Source organism: Portunus trituberculatus, chromosome 34 (assembly GCF_017591435.1).
Source record: "Portunus trituberculatus isolate SZX2019 chromosome 34, ASM1759143v1, whole genome shotgun sequence".
NCBI lineage: Eukaryota > Metazoa > Arthropoda > Malacostraca > Decapoda > Portunidae > Portunus > Portunus trituberculatus.
This window is the reverse complement of record NC_059288.1, coordinates 6,751,028-6,773,753: the sequence shown is the minus strand read 5'-3', so window position 1 is coordinate 6,773,753 and position 22,726 is coordinate 6,751,028. Positions and strand designations below refer to the sequence as shown.

General features: G+C 42.1%; 1 protein-coding gene across 1 annotated transcript in view; it reads right to left on the bottom strand.

Moving 5' to 3' along the window:
• Positions 1-434: 434 nt before the first annotated feature.
• LOC123512556 (fibrocystin-L-like) overlaps positions 435-22,726 on the bottom strand; it is a 58,995-nt gene continuing 36,703 nt past the window's right edge. Inside the window, exons 51-77 of the mRNA XM_045268983.1 lie at positions 22,008-22,101; positions 20,708-20,889; positions 20,152-20,270; positions 19,796-19,946; positions 18,913-19,046; positions 18,476-18,587; positions 17,389-17,559; positions 16,329-16,559; positions 15,301-15,468; positions 14,907-15,004; positions 14,477-14,599; positions 13,936-14,188; positions 12,863-13,180; positions 12,460-12,609; positions 11,748-11,897; positions 10,641-10,789; positions 9,754-9,954; positions 7,096-7,359; positions 6,522-6,680; positions 5,667-5,918; positions 5,006-5,244; positions 4,469-4,598; positions 3,983-4,047; positions 2,912-3,048; positions 2,654-2,760; positions 2,160-2,300; positions 435-1,504 (exon numbers count right to left, since the gene is read on the bottom strand). Coding sequence (XP_045124918.1) covers positions 1,334-1,504; positions 2,160-2,300; positions 2,654-2,760; positions 2,912-3,048; positions 3,983-4,047; positions 4,469-4,598; positions 5,006-5,244; positions 5,667-5,918; positions 6,522-6,680; positions 7,096-7,359; positions 9,754-9,954; positions 10,641-10,789; positions 11,748-11,897; positions 12,460-12,609; positions 12,863-13,180; positions 13,936-14,188; positions 14,477-14,599; positions 14,907-15,004; positions 15,301-15,468; positions 16,329-16,559; positions 17,389-17,559; positions 18,476-18,587; positions 18,913-19,046; positions 19,796-19,946; positions 20,152-20,270; positions 20,708-20,889; positions 22,008-22,101 — 4,469 coding nt within the window. The 3' untranslated portion in view covers positions 435-1,333. The remainder of the gene's footprint in view (positions 1,505-2,159; positions 2,301-2,653; positions 2,761-2,911; positions 3,049-3,982; positions 4,048-4,468; positions 4,599-5,005; positions 5,245-5,666; positions 5,919-6,521; positions 6,681-7,095; positions 7,360-9,753; positions 9,955-10,640; positions 10,790-11,747; positions 11,898-12,459; positions 12,610-12,862; positions 13,181-13,935; positions 14,189-14,476; positions 14,600-14,906; positions 15,005-15,300; positions 15,469-16,328; positions 16,560-17,388; positions 17,560-18,475; positions 18,588-18,912; positions 19,047-19,795; positions 19,947-20,151; positions 20,271-20,707; positions 20,890-22,007; positions 22,102-22,726) is intronic.

The window sequence follows — 22,726 nt, the reverse complement described above, 5'->3', positions numbered from 1 at the left end:
AGTTCACCTAAAGAATAACTGAAGAAAATACCAGTCACTAAAAAAAAAAAAAACTGGGAAAATTCTGACTAGGAAAACTGGGGAAAAACAAGTGAAAAGGTATCAAACACTAGGAAAAATGTGAAAACTACTCGAAAGGCCTCACACAGCAGAAAATGGCAAAAATATCTAGAAAAAACACAGAAAAGGTCTCTCACAAAGAAAACTGGAAAGACAATGAAATAAACAACTGGAAAAGCTTCAAATACCAGGAAAACTAGAAAAAAAAAAAAAGTGGGAGAAACAACAGGAAGTCTCAAACACAGGAGAAACTTGAAACACTGATGCAAACCACATTTTGAACCAGAGAACCAGGAGGCTTTGAGCAAGGACAAATTAGATAGCTAGACAGAACAATGACAAACACAAACAAACATGATAATAAAAAAGCAGAATAAGTATGCATGATAAAACTCTTTATTGCCACACAAATTAAAAAATACAATTGGTATGTTTAGGCAACACTGCAACTTGTAGAATAAATCACAACACTGCAGGCACGAACTCGCAACTCAATAACGATGTTAGTTACAATAGTTCAAATAAATACAAGAGGTGATGTATTTAAGAGGCTTTGCAGTGACTCCTTATCTGAAGATGCCAAAACACTGTATTTCAAGTTAATACACTGTCAGTACACTCACAAATTTGCAGCTCTAAGTAACAACAGTAATCTGAATTTGTGTCTTCTTATCAGTGACATTTGGTGGAAGAACATTTGCAAAGAACAAATATTTTCTCTTTTCTTTTTTTTTTTTTTAATGTAAGAGGGGAAATTTGGCCAAGGGTAGGTAACAATAAAAAAAAAAAAAAAAATGCCCACTTTGATGCCAGTTCCCGAGCAGGTCTGAGAGGGTTCACCAAAAGGATGAAATAAATGTCTTGAAGCAGCTCCTCCTTCTTTTACCAAATAAGGATTAGGAATTTGCCAGGTGAATAATGATCTATAGTTAAGTTCACGTCTTCCAATAATATACATTTGTGCGAGACATTCCCTGCAGGCTACAGTATATTATATCTTCTAATATTAAGTGGGGTGAGGACTTTGCTTTATAAATTATCTAGTTGAGATTCTGTCGACTGATGAAACCTTCCAATAAAGTGTGCGTGTGTGTGTGTGTTTGTTGAAAGAATTCTTGAATCTTTTACTAGTTTATTCATCTACCAATTGTATTCCTGCACTTCACTTTACCACACGAATGATTTACTTGAGTTTCCGTTGACTGCAAATATTTTCCAACATTAACTGAAGCATTTGGTGATAGGAGTCCTGCATCTTCCTCAGCCATTCATTTTATCCCTTAATTTTACTCCTACACCGCACATATTTGCCATCCACGAGCAGTTTCTTCATTCCGTATCTCCACGCCCTGCATTCGTACATGATATCCATTGGGATTGGCCTCCTCAGCAATTGGCAGGTCTTCAGTATGGCCTCGTCCACTTCTGCTTCTGGGCCGGTGATCTGGGGCGGGAGGACAGGAAGGCAGGAATTAGTGGTAGTAGTGACAGTAATGGTGGTGGTGGTGGTGGTGGGTGATAGTCAAACTTATATCAAAAGTTAAGGGCAACACTGATTTTGACCAATAGATTTTCCTGAAGCTTCCTACAGTGTGGTGGAAGTGAAGAGGAAAATTTAAGAGTTGAGTCACTGATGGTAAAATGAGTGAGTGATGCTGTAGCTTATACCTTTACTTGCCTCTACAATTGCATTTCCACAGTGAAGCGAGGCAGAGTTGCTCAAATGAAGTAACAACAGACTACAGACAACAATTACAGAGCTTTCACAACCACCTTCCTTCCTATCTTCAATGTTGCCTTTCCTTTAATCCTTCCTTTTTTTTTCATCCTTCCTTCCCTTCATTCCTTTCCTTGCAAATTCAAAATAGGCTTAAAAAAAATAACACAGGAAGAAAGTTTTGCATATGACCCTTCCTTCCTTGAGTCCTTACCATAAATGTTGTCTTTCCTTTCATCCTTCCTAATTTTCCTTTCAACAGTGGCTCAAAAAAAAAAAAAAAAAAATAAATAAATAAATAAAATAGTTAATTAATAAAAAAAAATAAATAAATAAGTAGGAAGACAAATTGCACACAATTCTTCCATCCCTGAGTTCTTACCATGAATGTAGACTCTCCTTTGACCCTGTTTCGTGAACTCCTGTTCTTCCTTGAAAATATGACAGTGGGCCGCCCAAAGCGAACACCGTCGGCCATCATGTCCACAGAGTCCATCAAGATATTGAACATTTCATCTTCAATCTGCCAAAGACACCGCCACAGATAGCATTGTGTTACAGAAGGTGAGGGATTGACACCAGTGTTTCATAGTACTGACTCAATACACAGACTGAGACATGGATACTGACTGTGGAGGAATGGTCACCGCTGGACACCATAACGGGAAAAAAAACAAGAAACCTCATAAGCGATAACTGATAATTCAATAACTGGCCATGAACTTATTGCCTGGTAACTAGTGAATCAATGAAGTGGAGAAAAATAATGACAAAGCAACCAATAATCACAGAATCCTCATAATCAATCTTGTGCATGCTAATTTAACTTTCCTTATCCCTGTTTCCCTGAGCCACGCCGCACTGCCACCAACTCACCTTCACCTCCACGTCCTCCTGATTTCTAAACCTGTAGATGAGAGTGCCCAGTTCCTTCTCAACAGTGTCTTCCACTTCCACCAGGTGCTCAGGGTATACCACCATAACTGTGCAGGGAGAAACATCATCGCTTGGTGTTAAACTAAGTGACTAAAAACACACACACACACACACACATACACACAGTCTCTCTCTTTCTCTCTCTCTCTCTCTTCAAGCAGTAACAAATCAGTGAATGTGTTTTGTGGATGGACTTACTTGGTGTGGCATATTCCAGGTACCATCCGTTGGGCACCACAGCGACCTTGACAAGCAGCTCATACCTCACACTGCTCTCCTCCACCACAATGTCATCCAGGGAGAGCTCTGACAATGCACCATCCGCCCAGTACAGCCTGTTGTGTCATCACCATTAGTTGTCATCACCATAACTCCCTATATCATTTTTTTTTTTTTTTTATGTAAGAGTGGAAGCTGGCCAAGGGCAATGAAAATTAAAATATAAAAAAGCCCACTTGATTGCCAGTCCCCTTAACCTATTCAGTTCCACGATGCATTTTTGTATATGTTTTGCTTACTATTTAGTGATTTTCTATAGCTTCAAATACTTATGTTGGTATTAAAATAGTGAAGATTCTGGCCATTAATCTTCTGACCTCCATAAACCCTTCCTAATGTCAATAAAATCGTCTAATCACACCCAAACATATGGTAAACATGCATCTCAAAACTGAAAGGCTTAAAGATTATTAGAGTGTGCCAAAATTCTGGGATAAATGTCTCAAAACCTTCCTGTTGCTGGTAGTCAACTGTCACCATTTTTTTTATCTGCTATCCATATCATTTGTCATCACTGTCACCATCACCCACTGTCTTATGTGGTGATATCTACTGTCACAATTATCTTCATTATCATTGATCTCTGTCACCACCATCACTCATTATCTTATGTGGTGCTGTTAACTGTCATCATCTTCACTATCTTATGTCACTACTGTCATTGTTATTATCTTTACCATCATAATGTGTCACCATCATTACTTAGCTGTCATCATGCTCATCATTCTCATCATCATTCACTATCATTATAAAGCTGTGATCATTTTCCTTTTCCTTTTCTTCCTCTCATTATTCCTAGTTATCATTTTTCCTCATTATCATTATTATTATTATTGTTTTCATCACTACAATGGCTTTTTCATTAGTTTTTTTCTTATATTTTTTTATTAATGAAGTTAAAAAAAGGTGTAGTGTCTCTCTCTCTCTCTCTCTCTCTCTCTCTCTCTCTCTCTCTCTCTCTCTCTCTCTCTCTCTCTCTCTCTCTCTCACCTCTTGATCAGCTGATACTCGCCGCCAAGAGTCCTGGCCAGCACCTCGCCAACAATGGTCTGGCTCTGAGGTGAACAAAGACAAACCATTCATTTATCCTAGCAAGTCCTGTGAAGTTATTACTAGAATCACAAAAACACCCTTGGAAAAACTCAAACTTCTGCTAAATACTGTTAAATTATTACTAGAACCACAAAAACATCCTTGCAAACCCAAAACCTTTACTAAATACTGTTAGATTATTACTAGGATCACAAAAACACCCTTGGAAAAACTCATATCTCTACTAAATACTTTTAAATTATCGCTATTATCACAAAAACACCCTTGAAAAAATTAAGAACTTCCACTAGACCTTGCAGCAAACACCTGACATAACACACACAAATGGCTGGCAAATCTTTCTAACTTTTCATTCCACCCTGAGAAACTGAGTGTGGCAGTGTGAGTAGCAACGATTCAAGTGACTCCTGGTTGTGTCCTTACCGCAAACAAGTCAGGATCGAGAAGCTGCTGTGTGTCCAAGTCCACAAACTGCACAGAGGAGGCAATGGACTGTCCCTGGATCAGATACTCAGGGTGCAGGACGGTTATTGCCGGGGTCATCGCTTCAACACTGCGGGGTGTGGAAGAGAGACAAACTATAGACACAAAGGATGCAGCAACAAGCCACTAGGTACACATATGGAGGTCACAGTACAATATATCCATGTATAGTTATAATTCCAATGTGTTATTTTGTTCAGGCTTCAGTTTAACCCCTTCAGTAATGGGATGCTTTTTGATGAGTTTTGGGTAAGATTAGACCATTTTATTGATATTAGGAAGGGTCTTTGGACGTCAGAAGATTAAGAGAAGAACTGATGAGGGAGGAAGAAAAAAAGGAGGGTGAAGAAAGACAAGCAGAGGAGAATTGATGAGGGGAAGAGAGAGAGAGGCTGAAGAAAGACACTTAGAAAAGATCTGATATGAGAATAAACCTTTGATAGCACAGTGTACAGTATGACCAACAGACAGACTCACCTGAAAGTGTCCTCCATGGCAACGGAGAGATCTGGGGCATCTGCGGGGTGTGTGATGGTGAAGGAAAGGCTGTACCCATCACCAGGCTCAGTCACTAGCAGGTTGGTGAAGGTGGCAGCACCGTCCACATAGGGAACTGAGAGGGTGCCCTTGAGCTCTGCACCCTCAGGCCCTCCACAGAGCTGAGCGGTGACCAGCCAGGGATCACTGCTGTGGCCAAGGTCATTCACAACTTCACCCTGAGGAAAGAGACAGTGGGTGGTTATTAGTATGCTTTGGTTGTTCATGGAACCTGCAAAGGGAGGAAGATTTGTTTCACATACACACACACACACACACACACACACACACACACACACACACACACACACACACACACACACACACACACACACTGATGGAGGATAGGGATACACGAATAAGGGGACATTCCAAGAAGATCATAAAAAGTCAGTGTGTGTGGAACATTAAGAAGTTCAATTTTCCACATAGGACGGTGGACATCTGGAATGGATTGAGTGAAGAGATTGTAGCAGCAGAAAGTGAGCACAAATTTATGGAAAAGTTGGATAAATGTAGATTTGGAGACAAGTCACTATGAGCCCCCACTCGAACCCTGTAATATACAACTAGGTACAGAAAAACAGACACACACACACACCTCCTCATCCAGCACAGTGACGATGGGTTGCATGGCAAATACCGCGTTCTGCACCACACTGTCGGACAAGCCTTGAACCAGCTGTATGTCAGAGGGCTGGGCATACTCTGTGGTCTTAAGGCTCTCCTCCAGCTCCTCCGCCTCCTCTTGCTGTTGCTTGTCGGAGAACAATTCCTCCCCAACAACGCTGCCTTCCTCCTCTGTGGCCTTGGGAGGGATTTCCTTCGGGGGTGGCTCAACAGGATCATTCACCTGGAGCATGACACAGCTTGGTGGAATGTGGTATTTGTTTTTTTGGTTTGTGTGTGTTTTTTGTGTGTTTTGTGGTGTTTTGGGTGTGATTTGGTGTCCACTGGGGTGTGTTTATATGTTTTAAGTAATATGGGCTGTTTTTAGTGTGTTTTGAGATGTTTTGGGTGTGTTTTGGGGTCTTCTGGGGTGTGTTTGTATGTGTTTTAAGTGTTGTGTGGGTGTTTATAGTGTGTTTTAGAAAGAATAAGATTTACATTTATTGAGACAGTGGTGAATGACACAAAACCACTAAAGGAGAAAGATTGAAGTTATTTTTAAGAGAGAGAGAGAGAGAGAGAGAGAGAGAGAGAGAGAGAGAGAGAGAGAGAGAGAGAGAGAGAGAGAGAGAGAGAGAGAGAGAGAGAGAGAGAGAGAGAGAGAGAGAGAGAGAGAGAGAGAGAGAGAGAGAGAGAGAGAGAGAGAGAGAGAGAGTGGTGAAGAAATAACTCAAGATCACTAACAGAGAGAGAGAATGGAGACAATTTCACCAAGAGACAGAGTGGTGAATGACACAAAATCACCAGCAAGGGTCACCAGGGAACACAGAACAGAGAGTCACTTTACCGCAAGAGAGAGACAGCTGGTGCACGATCCTTCCTGGAACTTGTTGATGGCCGCCTCCAGGTCCTTTATCAGTTCCTCGTACGATATCACCTCCCCACCCACCGCTCCCTCTCCTCCCTCACCACTCAGGCTTGTGGTGGGAGCACTGGCCACTTCACCCTGAACAAAACCACAAAAGTATCAATGCCTGTGTTACATTTATGTGTTTGATCTTTACTTTGTGTTTTGATGAAGTGTTAAACTTGATGTCTGTCCATTTCTTTTTTTTTTTCCAATTGTCATGTGTTTCTTTAAATATTTGTATACTATTTGCACACATACACACACACATCCCCTCCTGTTGCATTCTACTTATCTCTCTCTTCTCATATCCAGTTACTTGCTGTCCTGTTATCTGTGGTGTGTATGTGTGTGTGTGTGTGTGTGTGTGTGTGTGTGTGTGTGTGTGTGTGTGTGTGTGTGTGTGTGTGTGTGTGTGTGTGTAATTCCTGAAGTTTGAAAGCTAAGCCACCATTAGAATAAGACACTAGACATTCATATAGCCAGACACTGAGACATTGAGACACATCCTCACCGTTGCCTCCACCTCCACCGTGCCACTCTCCTGCCTCCTGGAGTCCTCTCGCACAACATTGGTCAGCCTAATGTTCTCCTCGGACACTCCAAACAGGTCAGCCAGATTGGACACCAGGTTCTCCTCAAAGAATTCATCGTCGGTCACCACCAAGCCGCTGGACAGAGTGATCATCGGTGTGGTCTTGATGTCAACCACGTGGCCACTCCGCAGCACCACATGCACTAGCTTGGCACTGCGCTGGAAGTAGTTGGTGCCCACGGCCTGTAGGGAGTGCCATGGTTAGGTTAGGTTACTAAAAACTCTTTCATCAATAGAAAATGTCAAAGTCTTTCCAATTCTAACTCCTCTCGAGATTTCTGGCATCTAGCCAATAATATCTCTAACAACTTTACTTCTTCGTCTTTCCCTCCTTTACTTCATCCAGATGGCTCTACAGCTGTCTCTTCTTTTTCTAAAGCTGAACTCTTCGCTCAAACCTTTGCTACCAACTCAACTTTGGATGATTCTGGGCATATTCCTCCTACTCCTCCACCCTCTGACTACTTCATCCCTAAAATTAAAATTCTTTATAAAGACGTTTTCCTGGCCCTCTCTGGCCTTGATTCTCGGAAGGCTTACGGTCCGGATGGAGTCCCTCCTGTTGTTCTCAAAACTGTGCTTCCGAACTCGCTCACTGCCTGGTCAAACTCTTTCATCTGTGTCTCTACTTCTATTTATCCTTCTTGCTGGAAGTTTGCTCACATTCAACCTGTCCCTAAAAAGGTGACCACTCCAATCCTTCTAACTACCGCCCTATAGCTTTGATTTCCTGCCTTTCTAAAGCCTTTGAGTCTATCCTTAATAGGAAGATAATGAGGCATCTATCAGCTCACAACCTTCTCTCTGATTGCCAGTATGGTTTCCGTAAAGGCAGATCTACTGGTGATCTTCTTACTTTCCTAACTGAATCTTGGTCATCCTCTTTAGGGACTTCGGTGAAACCTTTGCTGTCGGCCTTGACATATCGAAAGCCTTCGATAGAGTCTGGCACAAATCTTTAATTTCTAAACTACCCTCCTACGGATTCTATCCTTCTCTCTGTACCTTCATCTCCAGTTTCCTTTCCGATCGTTCTATTGCTGCTGTAGTAGACGGTCACTGTTCTTCCCTAAAACTATCAACAGTGGTGTTCCACAGGGTTCTGTCCTATCACCCACTCTCTTTCTATTATTCATCAATGATCTCCTAAATCTGACTCAATGCCCTATCCACTCCTATGCTGATGATACCACCTTGCATTATTCAACAGCGTTCAACAGACGCCCAACCCAACAACAATTAAATGACTCAAGGCGAGATGCTATAGGACGCCTAACTTCTGATCTTTCACTTGTTTCTGATTGGGGCAGAGAAAACCTGGTTTTGTTCAATGCCTCAAAAACTCAATTTCTACAACTATCTACTCGACATAACCTTCCAGACAACTATCCTCTCTTCTTCAATAACACTCAACTTCCCTCTCCTCTACATTAAACACACTCGGTCTATCCTTCACTAAAAATCTAAACTGGAAATTTCACATCTCTACTCTTGCTAAATCAGCTTCCAAGAAGTTAGGTGTCCTGTGGCGTCTTCGTCCATTTTCTCTCCCTCCCAGCTGCTTGCTCTGTACAGGGCCTTATCCGCCCGTGTATGGAGTATGGCTCTCATGTCTGGGGGATCCACACACAGCTTTACTAAACAAGGTGGAATCTAAAGCTTTTCGTCTTATCAACTCTTCTCCTCTAACTGACTGTCTTGATTCTTTAAGTCACCGCCGCAATGTTGCATCTTTATCTGTCTTCTACCGCTGTTTTCATGCTGTCTGCTCTTCTGAACTTGCTAACTGCATGCCTTCCCCCTCCTGCGGCCTCGCTGCACAAGACTCTCTACTTCTTCTCATCCCTATTCTGTCCATCTTCCTAATGCAAGAGTTAACCAGTATCTTCACTCCTTCATTCCCTACACTGGTAAACTCTGGAACTCTCTACCTGTGTCTGTATTTCCACCTGCCTATGACTTAAACTCTTTCAAAAGAGGAGTGTCAAGACACCTCTTACGTTAACTGGACCCTCCTTTTAGATTTTTTTGTTTTTTCTTTCTCCTACTTTCCTCTCAACAGGGCCTGGCAACCAGCGGGATTTTTTTTTTCCAACACTGTTTTCCCTTGGCCAGTGCCCTTGTAATGTAAAAAAAAAAAAAAAAAAAAGGTTAAAAATGTTCCCTTACTCTTCAGACCAAGAACATTTTTAGAACCATCTTTGGAGCAACCTATGATCTGACAATCTAAAATTTTCCCAATGCCAATTCTAACAAACTCAAAGTCACTAATTAAAGTGTTTTATGTATTAGATTCAAGTGCATGAGTGTTTCACCTGCACAAAGTCCCCTTACTCTTCAGAACACAGGCTATGTCACTCCACAGCCCCACACAACACACCACAACTGCCCCACTGCACCACCACAACACCACACCACCACAACGGCCCCCACTGCACCACCACATCCCCCAACATCACATGACCACCACACCACCACAACACTTCAGCCCCACACCACATCAGCATCACAACAACCCCACCAACATCACCACCACACCACATCCCCAAAACACCACCACACCGCACCAGCCCTTACATCGTCCAGTGTAGGGAAGAACTCCTCAAGGTTGGAGCTGTCCTCAGGGAGCAGCTGGTACCCGGAGGCAGAGGTGTCGAGGTTGGTCGGAGGAACAAAGACATCATCCACATAGATGTCGTACCGCTGGGGTTTGGGGAAGAAGATGCGCACGATGACGGCCTCGGAGGGTGATCCGTGTAGAAGGTGGAGACGCAGCACCTGAAGAAGGGAGAGGGAAGATGGTGTTAATGTGGTTACTATTATTATTTCTCTCTCTCTCTTTTTTTTTTTTAAGAGTGAATGTGAGGGAGGTTGGTGTTACTGTGGTTATTATCATTATTGTTATTATTATTATTTATTTATTTTCTTTTTTTTCATAAGGGATTGAGAGGGAAATTGGTTTTACTATGGCTATTATCATCATTATTTATTTATTCTTACTTCTATTTATCATGTAGGAAGAGCATTAGGAACAACAACCAAAATATACAATAAAAAATGCTAACTGAAGTGGCAGAACTATACAATCACAACTATTACTACTACTACTACTACTACTACTGTTTGAGCTGAGTAACAATGACTACTACTACTACTACTATTACTACTACCACCACCACCACCACAAGACTTCAAAGGGTACTGGACAACCCTATTACTAATACTACTACTAGTATTACCACACCCACTTCTATTACTACTACTACTACTACCACCACCACTATCACCCCCACAATTACTACTACTACCACTATCACACCCACTACAACTACTACTACTATGACTACCACACCCACAACTACTACTACTACCACTACCACACGCACTACAATTACTACTACCACTCTTTGCCCTATAACACTGCCCCACCACCACCACCACCACCACCACCACAGCAACAGTACCTGAGGGGGTGTGCTGGTCATGCCAATTTCGTAAACCTCCTGGCTGGACACAATAGCGTAGAAGGTCGAGATGCGTTCCTGGCAAGTGTACCCGAAACACCAGCCACGATCCATTGGTCCATTGAGGAGGTCCACGTACCCTGACAAACCTGCAGGAGGAGGAGGAGGAGGAGGAGAAGGGATTGATAACTAGGTCCAGAGAGGAGGATAAGAGGAAGAGGGATTGACAAATGACCAGGAGAAAGAGAAAAAGGTAAAAGGAAGAAGAGGAGGAGTAGAAGGAGGAGGAGGGACTGATAACTAGGACAAGGGAGGAGAATAAAAGGAAGAAGAGGAGGAGGAGGAGGAGGAGGAGGAGGGATTGATAACTAGGACCAGGGAGAAGAATAAGAGGAAGAAGAGAAAGAAGGATTGGTAACTAGGAAACAAAGAGGAGGATACAAGGAAGAAGAGGAGGAGGAAGAAGATCAGGAGGAATAAGAAGAAGAGAAGGAAGAAGGATTGATAACTAAGACCCAGGAAGACAAAAGGAAGAAAATCAGGAGGAAGAGGACCAGGGAGGAGGATAAAAGGAAGAAGAGGAGGAGGAAGAGGATCAGGAGGAAGAGAAGAGGAAGAGGAGGAAGACTGATAACTAAGATCAAGAGGAGGATAAGAGGAAGAGATAATGGCAGCTAAGAACAAAAAGAAGATAAAAGGAGGAAGAAATATTGGACAACCTTGGTGGAGGAAGAAGAGGAAGAGAGACTGATAACAAGCACCAGGAGAAAGAGGAAAGGAGAAAAGCAGAGAGGAAGATCAAGGAAGACCAAAAAGAGGCTAAAAGGAAGAAGAGGAGCATTGATAACTAAGAGGAGGAGGAGGAGGAGGAGGAGGAGGAGGAGGAGGAGGAGGAGGAGGAGGAGGAGGAGGAGGAGGAGGAGGAGGAGGAGGAGGAGGAGGAGGAAGAAAGGAAGAAGCAAGGAGGAAGATGAAGGAAGACCAAAATGATACTAAAAGGAAGAAGAGAAGCATTGATAACTAGGAGGAGGAGGAGGAGGAAAGAAATAGGAGGCAGGAACGAGAGGAAAAGGTTTGGAAAAAGGAAAGGGTTGTTTATCATCTCACCTGGGTTGGCGATGAGAGCGATGGGGGAGAGACGCCGCACCTCGGTATCTGTGTCCATGCTCTCGAGAATCATCATGCGGTGAGACAAAGAGGTGCACTTCCACGCCTGCCATGCCGACGCAACGGAGCAGGATTCGTCCCGAGCGATGCCTGGTGTCATGTGTGTTGTGAGGTGGACAGAAAGGTGAAGGAAATGAATGGAGGTGGAGAGGCAGAGAAAAAGAGAGAAAGAGAGAGAGAGGGTGGAGGAAAGGGAAAGATATTACACATAATTATACAAACTCTGCTAAACAACTTCATTTTGGTTAGAGTTGAATATAGCTAAAAAAAATTATGTCAAAGAAATAATGAATACAGACCACACAGGCACATACCCAAATAAAAAAAATGTACAAACAATAACGAAGAAAGTGTGTGTACACGCACGCACGCCGCACACGTACGCGCACGCACACGCACACACACACACACAAACAAAAAAGATTATGAAAAGTCAGTGTTTGAGGGGCATTAAGAAGTTCAGTTTTCCACATAGGACGGTGGACATCTGGAATGGCTCGAGTGAAGAGATTGTACCAGCAGAAAGTGTGCACAAATTGAAGGAAAAGTTGGATAAATGTATATATGGAGACAAGTCACTATGAGCCCTGCAAATCCTGTAACATATAACTAGGTAAATACACACACACACACACACACACACACACCATACCTTTATTGGGGAACTTCTGTGATGCCTCAATCTCGGTGCCATCAGCGTTCTGTCTGAGCGATACAGGGATACGATAGTCTCCAATGCCTCTCCTCTCGTCCCCATCCCACTCCCAGTCCGCCTGAGAGATCACTGTGCCACCCGATCCACCTGCAGGGAGTGAGGCAGAATTAGGAGGTGGAAAGGTGGAGCAGAGGAGTAATGAATGTGCGGAGAGAAAACAGAAGCACGGGAGAGTTAAAGAGAGGCAGAGGGTACAAGAATAAGAAGAAAGACTGGATATGCACACAGAAACATGAGCAGGGGGGTGTTATCTCAGACTCTCAGATCTTGCACACACACACACACACACACACACACACACACACACACAAAGGGCATATCTTAAACCTAGCACACTCACCCAGCAGCGATCCATCCTCATCCGTGCACACAACCTTCCTATGGCCATCACAGTCCATGTCCACACAGTCTGACGGATTCACCCTTCCCACATTGGGTCTGGGGATGAACAGGTAATTGTCCTCTGGTGTGTCGTGGAAGGTCAGACCGTTGACAAAGATAGGGTGGATGGCGTCATCTGATCTAGGGTTGGCCATGAGAGCAATGTCCCGACCGCAGGATGTGTCGGCAAAGTTATAGAAGGTGGTGTCCTGGATGTGTGTGGAGCCGTACAGGGCCGGGTAGGTGTCCGTCGGGTAGAAGGCATGCTTGGGGGCCACTGTGGAGGGAAGCCAGTGTGTCAGTGTGTAGAGGGGATAAATCGTGCTGTCCTTTCCTAATATAGACACGAAAGGAAGGAAGAAATAAGCAGTTATGGCATAAATCAAGCTTTTTTTCTTATATAGACAAGAAAGAGTACATTAGCAGGAATTAAGCTGTTTTTTCTTATAGAGACAGGAGAGAGTGTGTCAGTGAGTGAGTGGGGATAAAGGGAACTGTTCTTTCTTAAAACAGACAAGAGAGGAAGGAGATATTAAGCTGTTATTTCCTCACAAAGATAGGAGAGAGAGTGTGTTAGTGAGTGATAAGGGATTAAATCAAACTGTTCTTTCTTATACAGGTAGGAAAGAGAGAGTGTCAGGAAAAAATAAAAGATGAATAAAAAGTTCTTTGTTATATGTAGACAGGAAGGAGAGTGTGTCAGTGAGAAGTAAAGGAAGTAGGAAGCTGATTTTCTTATTAACACAAGAGGGAGGGAGTGTTAGGAAGAAATAAAGGAGGAATTAAAAAGTTCTTTGTTCTATATAGAGAGGAAGGATTGAGTTTGTGCCAGTGAGTAGTGAAGGAAGTATTAAGCCGTCATTTCTTATATAGTATAGACAGGAAAGAGAATGACGTAGTGAAGACCAAGAATTACCGAGTAGAGAGAAAGAAAGTGAACCAAAAGAAATAAGGTGAACCAAAAGAAATCAAGTGAACCAATGAACCCAAACAATAAATCAAACTGAAGGAAACAAATAGAATCCAACTCACTGTTAATCCCAGACATGAAGGTTCCAAAGAGCAGCGCTGTGTTGCCGCCGTCAACACCGCCGTCCCACAGCTTGTCACCGTAGAAGTTCATAATCTCACTCTGGGACTCTTGGTAGGTGCAGGAGTGAGATGGGGAGGAGGACACAAACCTGGAGATGGAGATGGTGGCTGTCTTGGGGTGGTACTCATGAGTCAGCGCTGCCGGACTATAGATGAGCTGATTCACCCCCAAGGCATTGTCCACCGAGAGAATCTGGGAAGGAGAGGAAGGTGGGGAGTTATGTGGGTGATTGTGAGTGGTAATAATGAGTGTGTGTGTGTGAATGATGGAGAGAGGAAGGTGGGAAGTGGTGAAGGTGATTGTGAAAGATATTGAAGTTAGGGAGGGAAGAAACAGAAAATGATGTAGATGACACTAACACAAAAAAATAATAAGAGGGAGAGAGGAAACAGAAAATAGAGTAGATAAAAATGACGTAAAAAATAATAAAAGGAGAGGTAAGTACAAAATCCTCCTCCTCCTCTTCCAGCTGGTGCTTACGTTAGTGATGAAGGAGTTGGCGTAGTGCTGCACATAGAAGGCTGTGTCTGAAACCCTCCAGGCGTAGAAGTTGTTGATTCTGCGGCACTCTGTCACCGGCCCCATGGATCCCTTCCTCCAGGCCTGTACAGAACACAAGGTTAAGTTAGGTTAGGTAAGGTTTCTGTCTACCTGCCACAAGATTAATTGAAGATGACGGTACAGTTTCTGTCTTTATAAATACTTCTCTTCTCTCTCTGTCTCTCTCTGCCACCTCACAGTTCAATAAGATTACAATAACACTATTAACACCATTCTCTCTCTCTCTCTCTCTCTCTCTCTCTCTCTCTCTCTCTGTCTCTGCACCAGCACACAGCAAGACAAGGGCAGGACAAGGTGGCAGGAACAAGCATCACATGGCAGCAGAAGTAGCAGTAATAGTTTCCCTCACCATGACACCAAAGAGAGCGCTGTGCACTTCATTGTCCATCCACTGTGTTGCATCCTCACACATCTCTCCGAAGGTCTTGAAGCCGGCCTGTTCCGCACCTGTACACCACAAGAGATGAATATTTCCAGTAACAAGTATTTCAAGGATAAAAACTAAAACAAACACCCAAACACCAACCAAACAAATCAAAACAATCGCATTTCATTCACACAAGGCTCAGTAAATCTCCACACACCAGCGACAAGTATTTGACGGATAAAAAAATTAAGCAAAAGTACTCAAACAAATCAAAACCCCCTTTCATTCACACAAGACACATAAAAACCAACAAATAAACTTAAAACCCACTTCCTGATGTCTTCCATTCACACAAAACTTAGTAAATTTTCCATACCAGCAACAACATTTCCGACGAGTGCAAGGTTTGGTGCATTGTCGATCTGGAAGGCGCCGTACACATTGAGGTTCTGTGTCTCCTCTCGGTCGCCATAAGTGCCCAGGAAGAGGACGGTTGTGATGAGGTTGTTTGTGTAGGTGTTGAAGCCAGTCTCATCCCTTACGCCTGGAGGAGGAAGTAGAGAGTAAAAATGAGAGTAGGAATGAGTGTAGGAATGAAAGGTAGGAAGGAAAGGTACAAATAAAGGTAGGAATGAGTGTAAGATTGAAGGTAGAAAGTATAAAACAGTGTTGGAATAAAGACAGGAGGATGAACTGATACATAACACATTTTTTAGTCTTCCTTATGTCCCTGAACCTGAAGGACAACATAGATACAAGTGTAGGAATGGAAGTAGGAAGATAAACTGATATATAACACACTGTCTTTAGTCTTCCTTATGTGTCTGACCCTATTTTGTCTCTTATGCAAGAAGGAAGATGTGGAAATGAGTGAAGGAATGAAGGTAGGAAAACAAACTTATAGACAACACATTTGTTTAGTCTTCCTTATGTCTCTGACCCTGTTTTGTCTCTGATGTTTGAAGGAAGATGTGGAAATGAGTGAAGGAATGAAGGTAGGATGATAAGTGAATACATAACATATTCATTTCCTCACACAATCTCATTTTCTCTTTTATTTTTTGGCTTATTTCCTCATATACGTACTTTCATTCACTTCATTTCTTGTATATCAGTGAATGTTGATTAATATCGGCACAAGACAAAAATTTATACGTTATCACACACACACACACACACACATGCACACACACACAGTATAGCTTCCCGTATTGGAGCATTGATGCATGGAACAAACTGAGCGTGGATGTGGTGTGTGCGGCGAGTGTCAGTCAAATGAAGGAAAAATTGGACAAGTGTGGACAAAGAGACAGGACATAGAGAGCTACGGCTCAGGCCCTGTAATCACAAATAGGTAAATACACACACACACACACACACACACACACACACACACACACTCACCTGAATCCAGAGCGAAATAGATAACATTGTCGTCCACCACCATGCCAGATGTCCCAATGAGTCCAAGAGCCACATTGTAGTTGAGGTTGAAGGACGACCTCTTGACGTAGCTGGAGTCCTCCTCGATGGCGTCCAGCCCCACAAAGGCCAGGGAGTAGCGCGGGTCATCCAGGTCAGTGAAGCTCTCCTGACCCATGTTGCGGAACTCAACGCCGTCAATCTGTGCAGTGCCTGGAGGGGTGACAGAAGGTATTATTATTATTATTAGTAGTAGTGGTGGTGGTGGTGGTGGTGGTAGTAAAATCTTCATGTTTCTTTCCTTCCTTCTCCTTCAAAACACAAACACTAAACATTCCCTAATAAACCACCAAAGAGTTAAATATCGTGTGTCAATTTGGAAATCATACACAATCTTTCCTCTTTAAAATCATCACACATTTCTTTCCTTCCTCCTCATTCACAACACAAACAAACACTAACATTCCCTCAAAAAATCACTAAAGAGTCAAATATTACAGTGATCTAACTTGGAAACCATGCTGAATCTTTCCTCCAAAATTTTCCTCCTTAAAATCTTCACATTTCCTTCCTTTCTCTTTATTCAAAACACAAACACTAAGATAGATGATGTCAACCTTCCCTCCATATGATTCACCAACTTAGTTACATCCTTTGTTAATTCGGAAACCAGAATCTTTCCTCTAAAATTCTTCCTCCTTAAAATCTTCACACATTTCCTTCCTTCCTCATCCTTCAAAAGCTAAATAATGTCAACCTTCTCTCCAAATAACTCACCAACATAGTCACTTCCATTATGTGTCAGTTTGGAGACCAGAACCCTTCCTCCGAAACTGTTGTCCTCAAAACCTTCATATGTCTCCCTCTGTCCTCCTCATTCAGAACACAAACAGACACTAACATTCCTTCAAAACTTCCATCATGCATCAGTTTGGAGACCAGAATCTTCCTTCCAAAATTTTCTTCCTTAAAGTCTTCACATGTCTCCTTCCTCCTCCTCATTCCAAACACAAATAGACACTAACATTCCCTCAAAACTCACCAACATAGTCCACTCCATCATGCGTCAGTTTGGAGACGAGAACCCTTCCTCCGAAACTGTCGTCCTCAAAGCCTTCATATGTGTTGCCTTCCACCACAATGTTGCGAGTCAGCAGGCCAACCTCGCCAGCCAGGGTGATGGAGGAGCCGTCAGACAGTGTGTGTGTGTCCCCTGGTGGTGAGACGAACACTGACTCAAGTATTTGTATCAACGGAGTGTAGGTATGGTTTCCTTGCTCAGGGTAATGGCTTCCTAATAGGTGGGCTTTCTGGTAAAATGTCTCCTTTAGTACGGAAATTCCCATGAAAAGTCCATAAATAAAAGAAAAAGAATTATGGATATATCAGTGTTGTGAGGTGATGTAGGGGAAATTGTATGTGTGTCTGTATTTACCTAGTTATAGTTTTACAGGGCCTGGGCTTTACGCTCGTGTGGCCCTGTCTCCATATCTACACTTATCCAATTTTTCTTTAAAGCTATGCACACTCTTTGCTGACACCAGTTCCTCACTCAAACTGTTCCAAGTCTCAACACATCTTTGTGGGAAACTATATTTTTTAACATCTCTCAGACATCTTCCCTCAAAACTGTGTGTGTGTGTGTGTGTGTGTGTGTGTGTGTGTAGAATGACTAATTAAAATACTGAATGCCAACAGGATAATGAAGAAAAGTAAACTCAAATACACATATCACAAACAAAAGTTGAAATGAAAGTGAATGACAAGAAAAGAAACATTCATCGATATACGAGAAAGAAAGTGAATGAAAGTATGTGAGAAAATAAGCCAGAAATAAGAAAATGAAAGTATGTGAGGAAATGAGCTAGAAATAAGAAAAGTGAATGAAAGTATGAGAAAATAAGCCAGAAATGAGAAAAAGAATGAAAGTATGTGAGGAAATGAGCTAGAAATAAGAAAAGTGAATGAAAGTATGTGAGGAAAGTAAAAAATAAAAGGCAGTAATTCAAACACCAAAAAGAAACAAACAGAAGGAAAATTAGTGTGAATGAGTGGACAACAAACCAATGAGAAGCTGAATTAAAGTGAGTGAGTGAGTGAGTGAGTGAGTGAGTGAACAAGACACTTACCAAGATGCTGGAAGTTAAGAGGGCTGTCCAGGGTGAGAGTGGAGCCAGTAATGTCCGTCACTAGTCGCACCTCACTCTCCGTCGCCTCCTTGCCTGTCGCTGTCACCACCACCTGAGGCAAATGGCAAGGGTAAGACTAACTGAGAGAGAGAGAGAGAGAGAGAGAGAGAGAGAGAGGGAGAGAGAGAGAGAGAGAGAGAGAGAGAGAGAGAGAGAGAGAGAGAGAGAGAGAGAGAGAGAGAGAGAGAGAGAGAGAGAGAGAGAGAGAGAGAGAGAGAGAGAGAGAGAGAGAGAGAGAGAGAGAGAGAGAGAGAGAGAGAGAGAGAGAGAGAGAGAGAGAGAGAGAGAGAAATGTAATAATGGAATGGTCACTTTAACTTCAGTCTTGAGGGAGAGTAACTGGTTGTGAGAGATGGAGACCCAGTACCCCCACACACCTGCTTGTTGAGCCAGGATGCATCGGGAGCCTCAGCCAGGGTGACAGTGGTGCTGCCTGATTCAGCCGTGGCCCCGAGCTTGAGCCAGGAGCTTCCCGACACCTGTCCGTGAAGCTTTAGGTAGCCAAACACACCTGCAATTAAACACATGAAATATAAGAAAATAAGAGAAACTCCAAGACACACCCATAGTAAGGTCATGAGAATGTCATATAATACAACCAACTGCCTTAAAAAACTTGCTTCAGATCATTTTTATATTATTAACACAATCAACTGCCTTAGAAAACATGTGTATGATCTTTCTATATCATTAAAACAACCAACTGTCTTAAAAAACTCCCTTATGATCTTTCTATAGCCTTAATAACCTTTTCACAATTCTATACAACCTTTCTATATCATAACAATCTTGTGGCAACTTTATACAACCTCTCAATCACTCTTACAACCTCCTACCTTCATTAACAACCTTCCCAGATACCCCTCACAACCTTTCCACATTCTTATACAACATTACTATATCATTAACAACTTTTTTACATCTTTTTACAAGCTCTCAATCTGTTACAACCTTATAGACACTCTCTCACAACCTTTCAATCATTGCTACATTACAACTTCATTACTGCCCTCCTATGCAAAATCAAGACTCTAGCAATCTTCCACTCTTACTACATCACAACCTCTTTACCACCCTCCCAAATTAACACTAGCAACCTTCCAGTCCTTACAGCAACATTACAACCTCCTTACCATCTTCCTATGCATAATCTTTCAGTCTTTACTACATTACCTCATTACTAACCTCAAAAATTTAACGTTAGCAATCTTCCAGCACTTCTACACATCCCTAGCTACATTCCAACATCCCAGTACTCACCCATAGCCTTCCAGCCAACATTAGGGACTCCAGGAGGCATAGGCATGTCCTCATTGTCAGGGTCAGTGGGGTCCAGGGAGCCACGGAGGCGGATGTTGAGGTTGTGAGTGAAGGGAGCGTCTGAGGAGAAGCCAGCGACCACAGATCCTCCCTGGTGGTGGAGTAGTAATGTTTGGTTAGGTTAGGACAAAAAACTAATGGTACAAAAAACTAATGGAACAAAAATCTAATGGTACATAAAAGTAATGGTACAAAAAACTGTCTGAAAAACTAACAGTCCGAAAAATTAATGGAACAAAACACTAATGGTACACAAAAAAGAGACACAAAGGGAACTAAAAACAACCACCACTTACCTGGATGTAAATAATGGTGGCCTCAAAGTCATGGTCCATAGTGTCATCAAATTCAATGGTGCCGTACACATACACACGGGCCAGCTTGGGTGTCGCTGTGTCAACGATGAGCCACATGCCTGCAGGGTGTACCAGGGTGTCATTGGGGTGTAAATTCAGTGTGTCGAGTGTGTTATGAGAAAGTTTTGAGGGTGTATCAGAGTGTCACTGGGGAGTAGAATTTAGAGTGTATCAAGTGTATAATGAGAAACTATTAAGGGTGTACCAAAGTGTCATTGGAGTGTAGGATCAAAATGTATCAATCTCAAAAACCATTGCGTAATGAGGTGTAATGGAGTGTGGCAAGGGTAGTGACAGAGTGTGGCAGGGTGTAATACAGGTGTGACAGGGTATAATACAGATGTGACAGGGTGTAGTAGAAATGGGGAAACATGTCCATTAATTTATATGTGCTAGAAACTCTCTCTCTCTCTCTCTCTCTCTCTCTGGAATAAAAATCTTATCTCTACCTATAAATAAATAACAAAAATTCTCTCTCTCTCTCTCTCTCTCTCACCCTTGGGAATGATAATCTCATCTCCCTCCACAGGCAGGTTGTACTCGTTCTCAGTAGGGTGACCGCCGGACCCCACAGGCACCTCCTTCCAGGTCTCTACGTCAGACCACCGGAAGGATACGTCTGGTCTCCCGGTGGGCACTGGTGGTGGGGTGGGGGGGATGCAGCCCTCATACTGACACCTGGAGAGAGAGAGAGAGAGAGAGAGAGAGAGAGAGAGAGAGAGAGAGAGAGAGAGAGAGAGAGAGAGAGAGAGAGAGAGAGAGAGAGAGAGACAATTTTAATAGCATCATCAGTTCTTTTGAAATATTTGAGTGTTTTGCTTTATTTTGGTGAAATTTGTGGTGTTCAAGAGTATTTTCACGGTTCCAGTGATGAATTAGTAATGGCCCTGTGCTTTTAACCTCTTCAGCACTAGAACACACTTTTACCTTCAATTTTGGTTATGACTAGACAATTATATTTACATTAGGAAGGGTCTATGGAAGTTAGAAGATTAATGGCCACAGTCTTTACTATTTCAATCCCCACATAAGTTTCTGAAGCTGTATAAAATCAACAAATAGTAAGCAGAATAGATATGGAAATGTGTCATGATACTGAAGAGGTTAAGAGATTCTACTGAAGTATTTGTGGTTCTAATGATAGCTTAAGTCAATCTAAATCTTTACTGCAGTTTTTCAAGGATGCTTTGATGGTTCTAGTGATAGTTTGACAAGCATTCTAAACTTTGCATAGATTCTAATGGAAGGATAGGAGTTTTCAAGGATGTTTTAAAGAGTATAGTGACAGTTTAACAGGTTCTATGGAAGTTACGGAAGTTATTGAGGTTTTAAAGATGTTTTAATAATTACAGGAATAGTTTAAGAGGCTTTAATTGAAGTTACTGTGGTTTTCAAGTGTGTTTTGATGAGCATAGTGACAGTTTAAAAGATTCTATAAAAGTTGCTGTGGTTTTCAATGGTGCTCCAATGAATATAGTGGTAGTTTAAAAGATTCAATGGAAGTTACTATGGTTTTCAAGGGTGTTTTCGAATTACAATGATAGTTTAAGAGGTTCTGATTGTTTTAATGAGTATACTGGTAGTTTAAGAGGTTCTATGGAAGCTACTATGATTTTCAAGGGTGTTTTAGAAGGTACAATGATAGTTTAAGAGGTTCTGATTGTTTTAAGGAGTATAGTGTTAGTTTAAGAGGTTCTATGGAAGTTACTGTGGTTTTCAATGGTACTTTCTGGTGTGGTTTTCAATGGTGCTTTTATGACTATACTTCAAACAGACTGAGGTGGAGGTACACTCACCTGTAAACACGGAAGTCAATATTTCTCTTGTCGCCTTCAACTCGGTCATCAAACACAGTGCGCAGGTGTCTCTCTGAGGCCTCCGTATGGGACACTGAAACATACACACAAGAGTTACACTGAAGCAACACCCATCACAGTGGAGCAGTACTGGAGGTGTTCTGAGATGCTTCCCTCTCTCAACATCACTACTGTCAGAAGGCTCTAGTTTACATTATGCAAGTTTTTGAAGAGTGTTTCTATGGTTTCAAAAGCTCTAATTGAAGTTATATATACAAGTTTTCAAGAGTGTTTTCATGGTTTCAAAAACTCTAATTGAAGTTATACAAGTTTTCAAGAGTGTTTTAATGGTTCCAAAGGTTCTAGTTGATGTTATACAATTTTTAAAATGTTATTATGGTTCTAATTAAAGGCTCTTGTTCAAGATTTTTATGGTTCTAAAGGCTCTAGTTGAAGTTTTTAAAATGTTTTTATGGTTCCAAAGACTTAAGCTGAAGTTTTTAAGTGTTTATATGGTTCCAAAGGCTCTAGTTGAAGTTGTACAAGTTTTTGAGTGTTTTTAGTGGTATACAGTGACAAATTAACATTTCTACTCACTTGAGAATATGGCTTATCATCACAGTGGCTTTTGGAAAGCAGTTGTGGTAGTTTTTAAGAGCTTTCATGGTTGGAGTGACAGATTAATGGTATTTCTACACACACACTTGAGAAACTTGGCT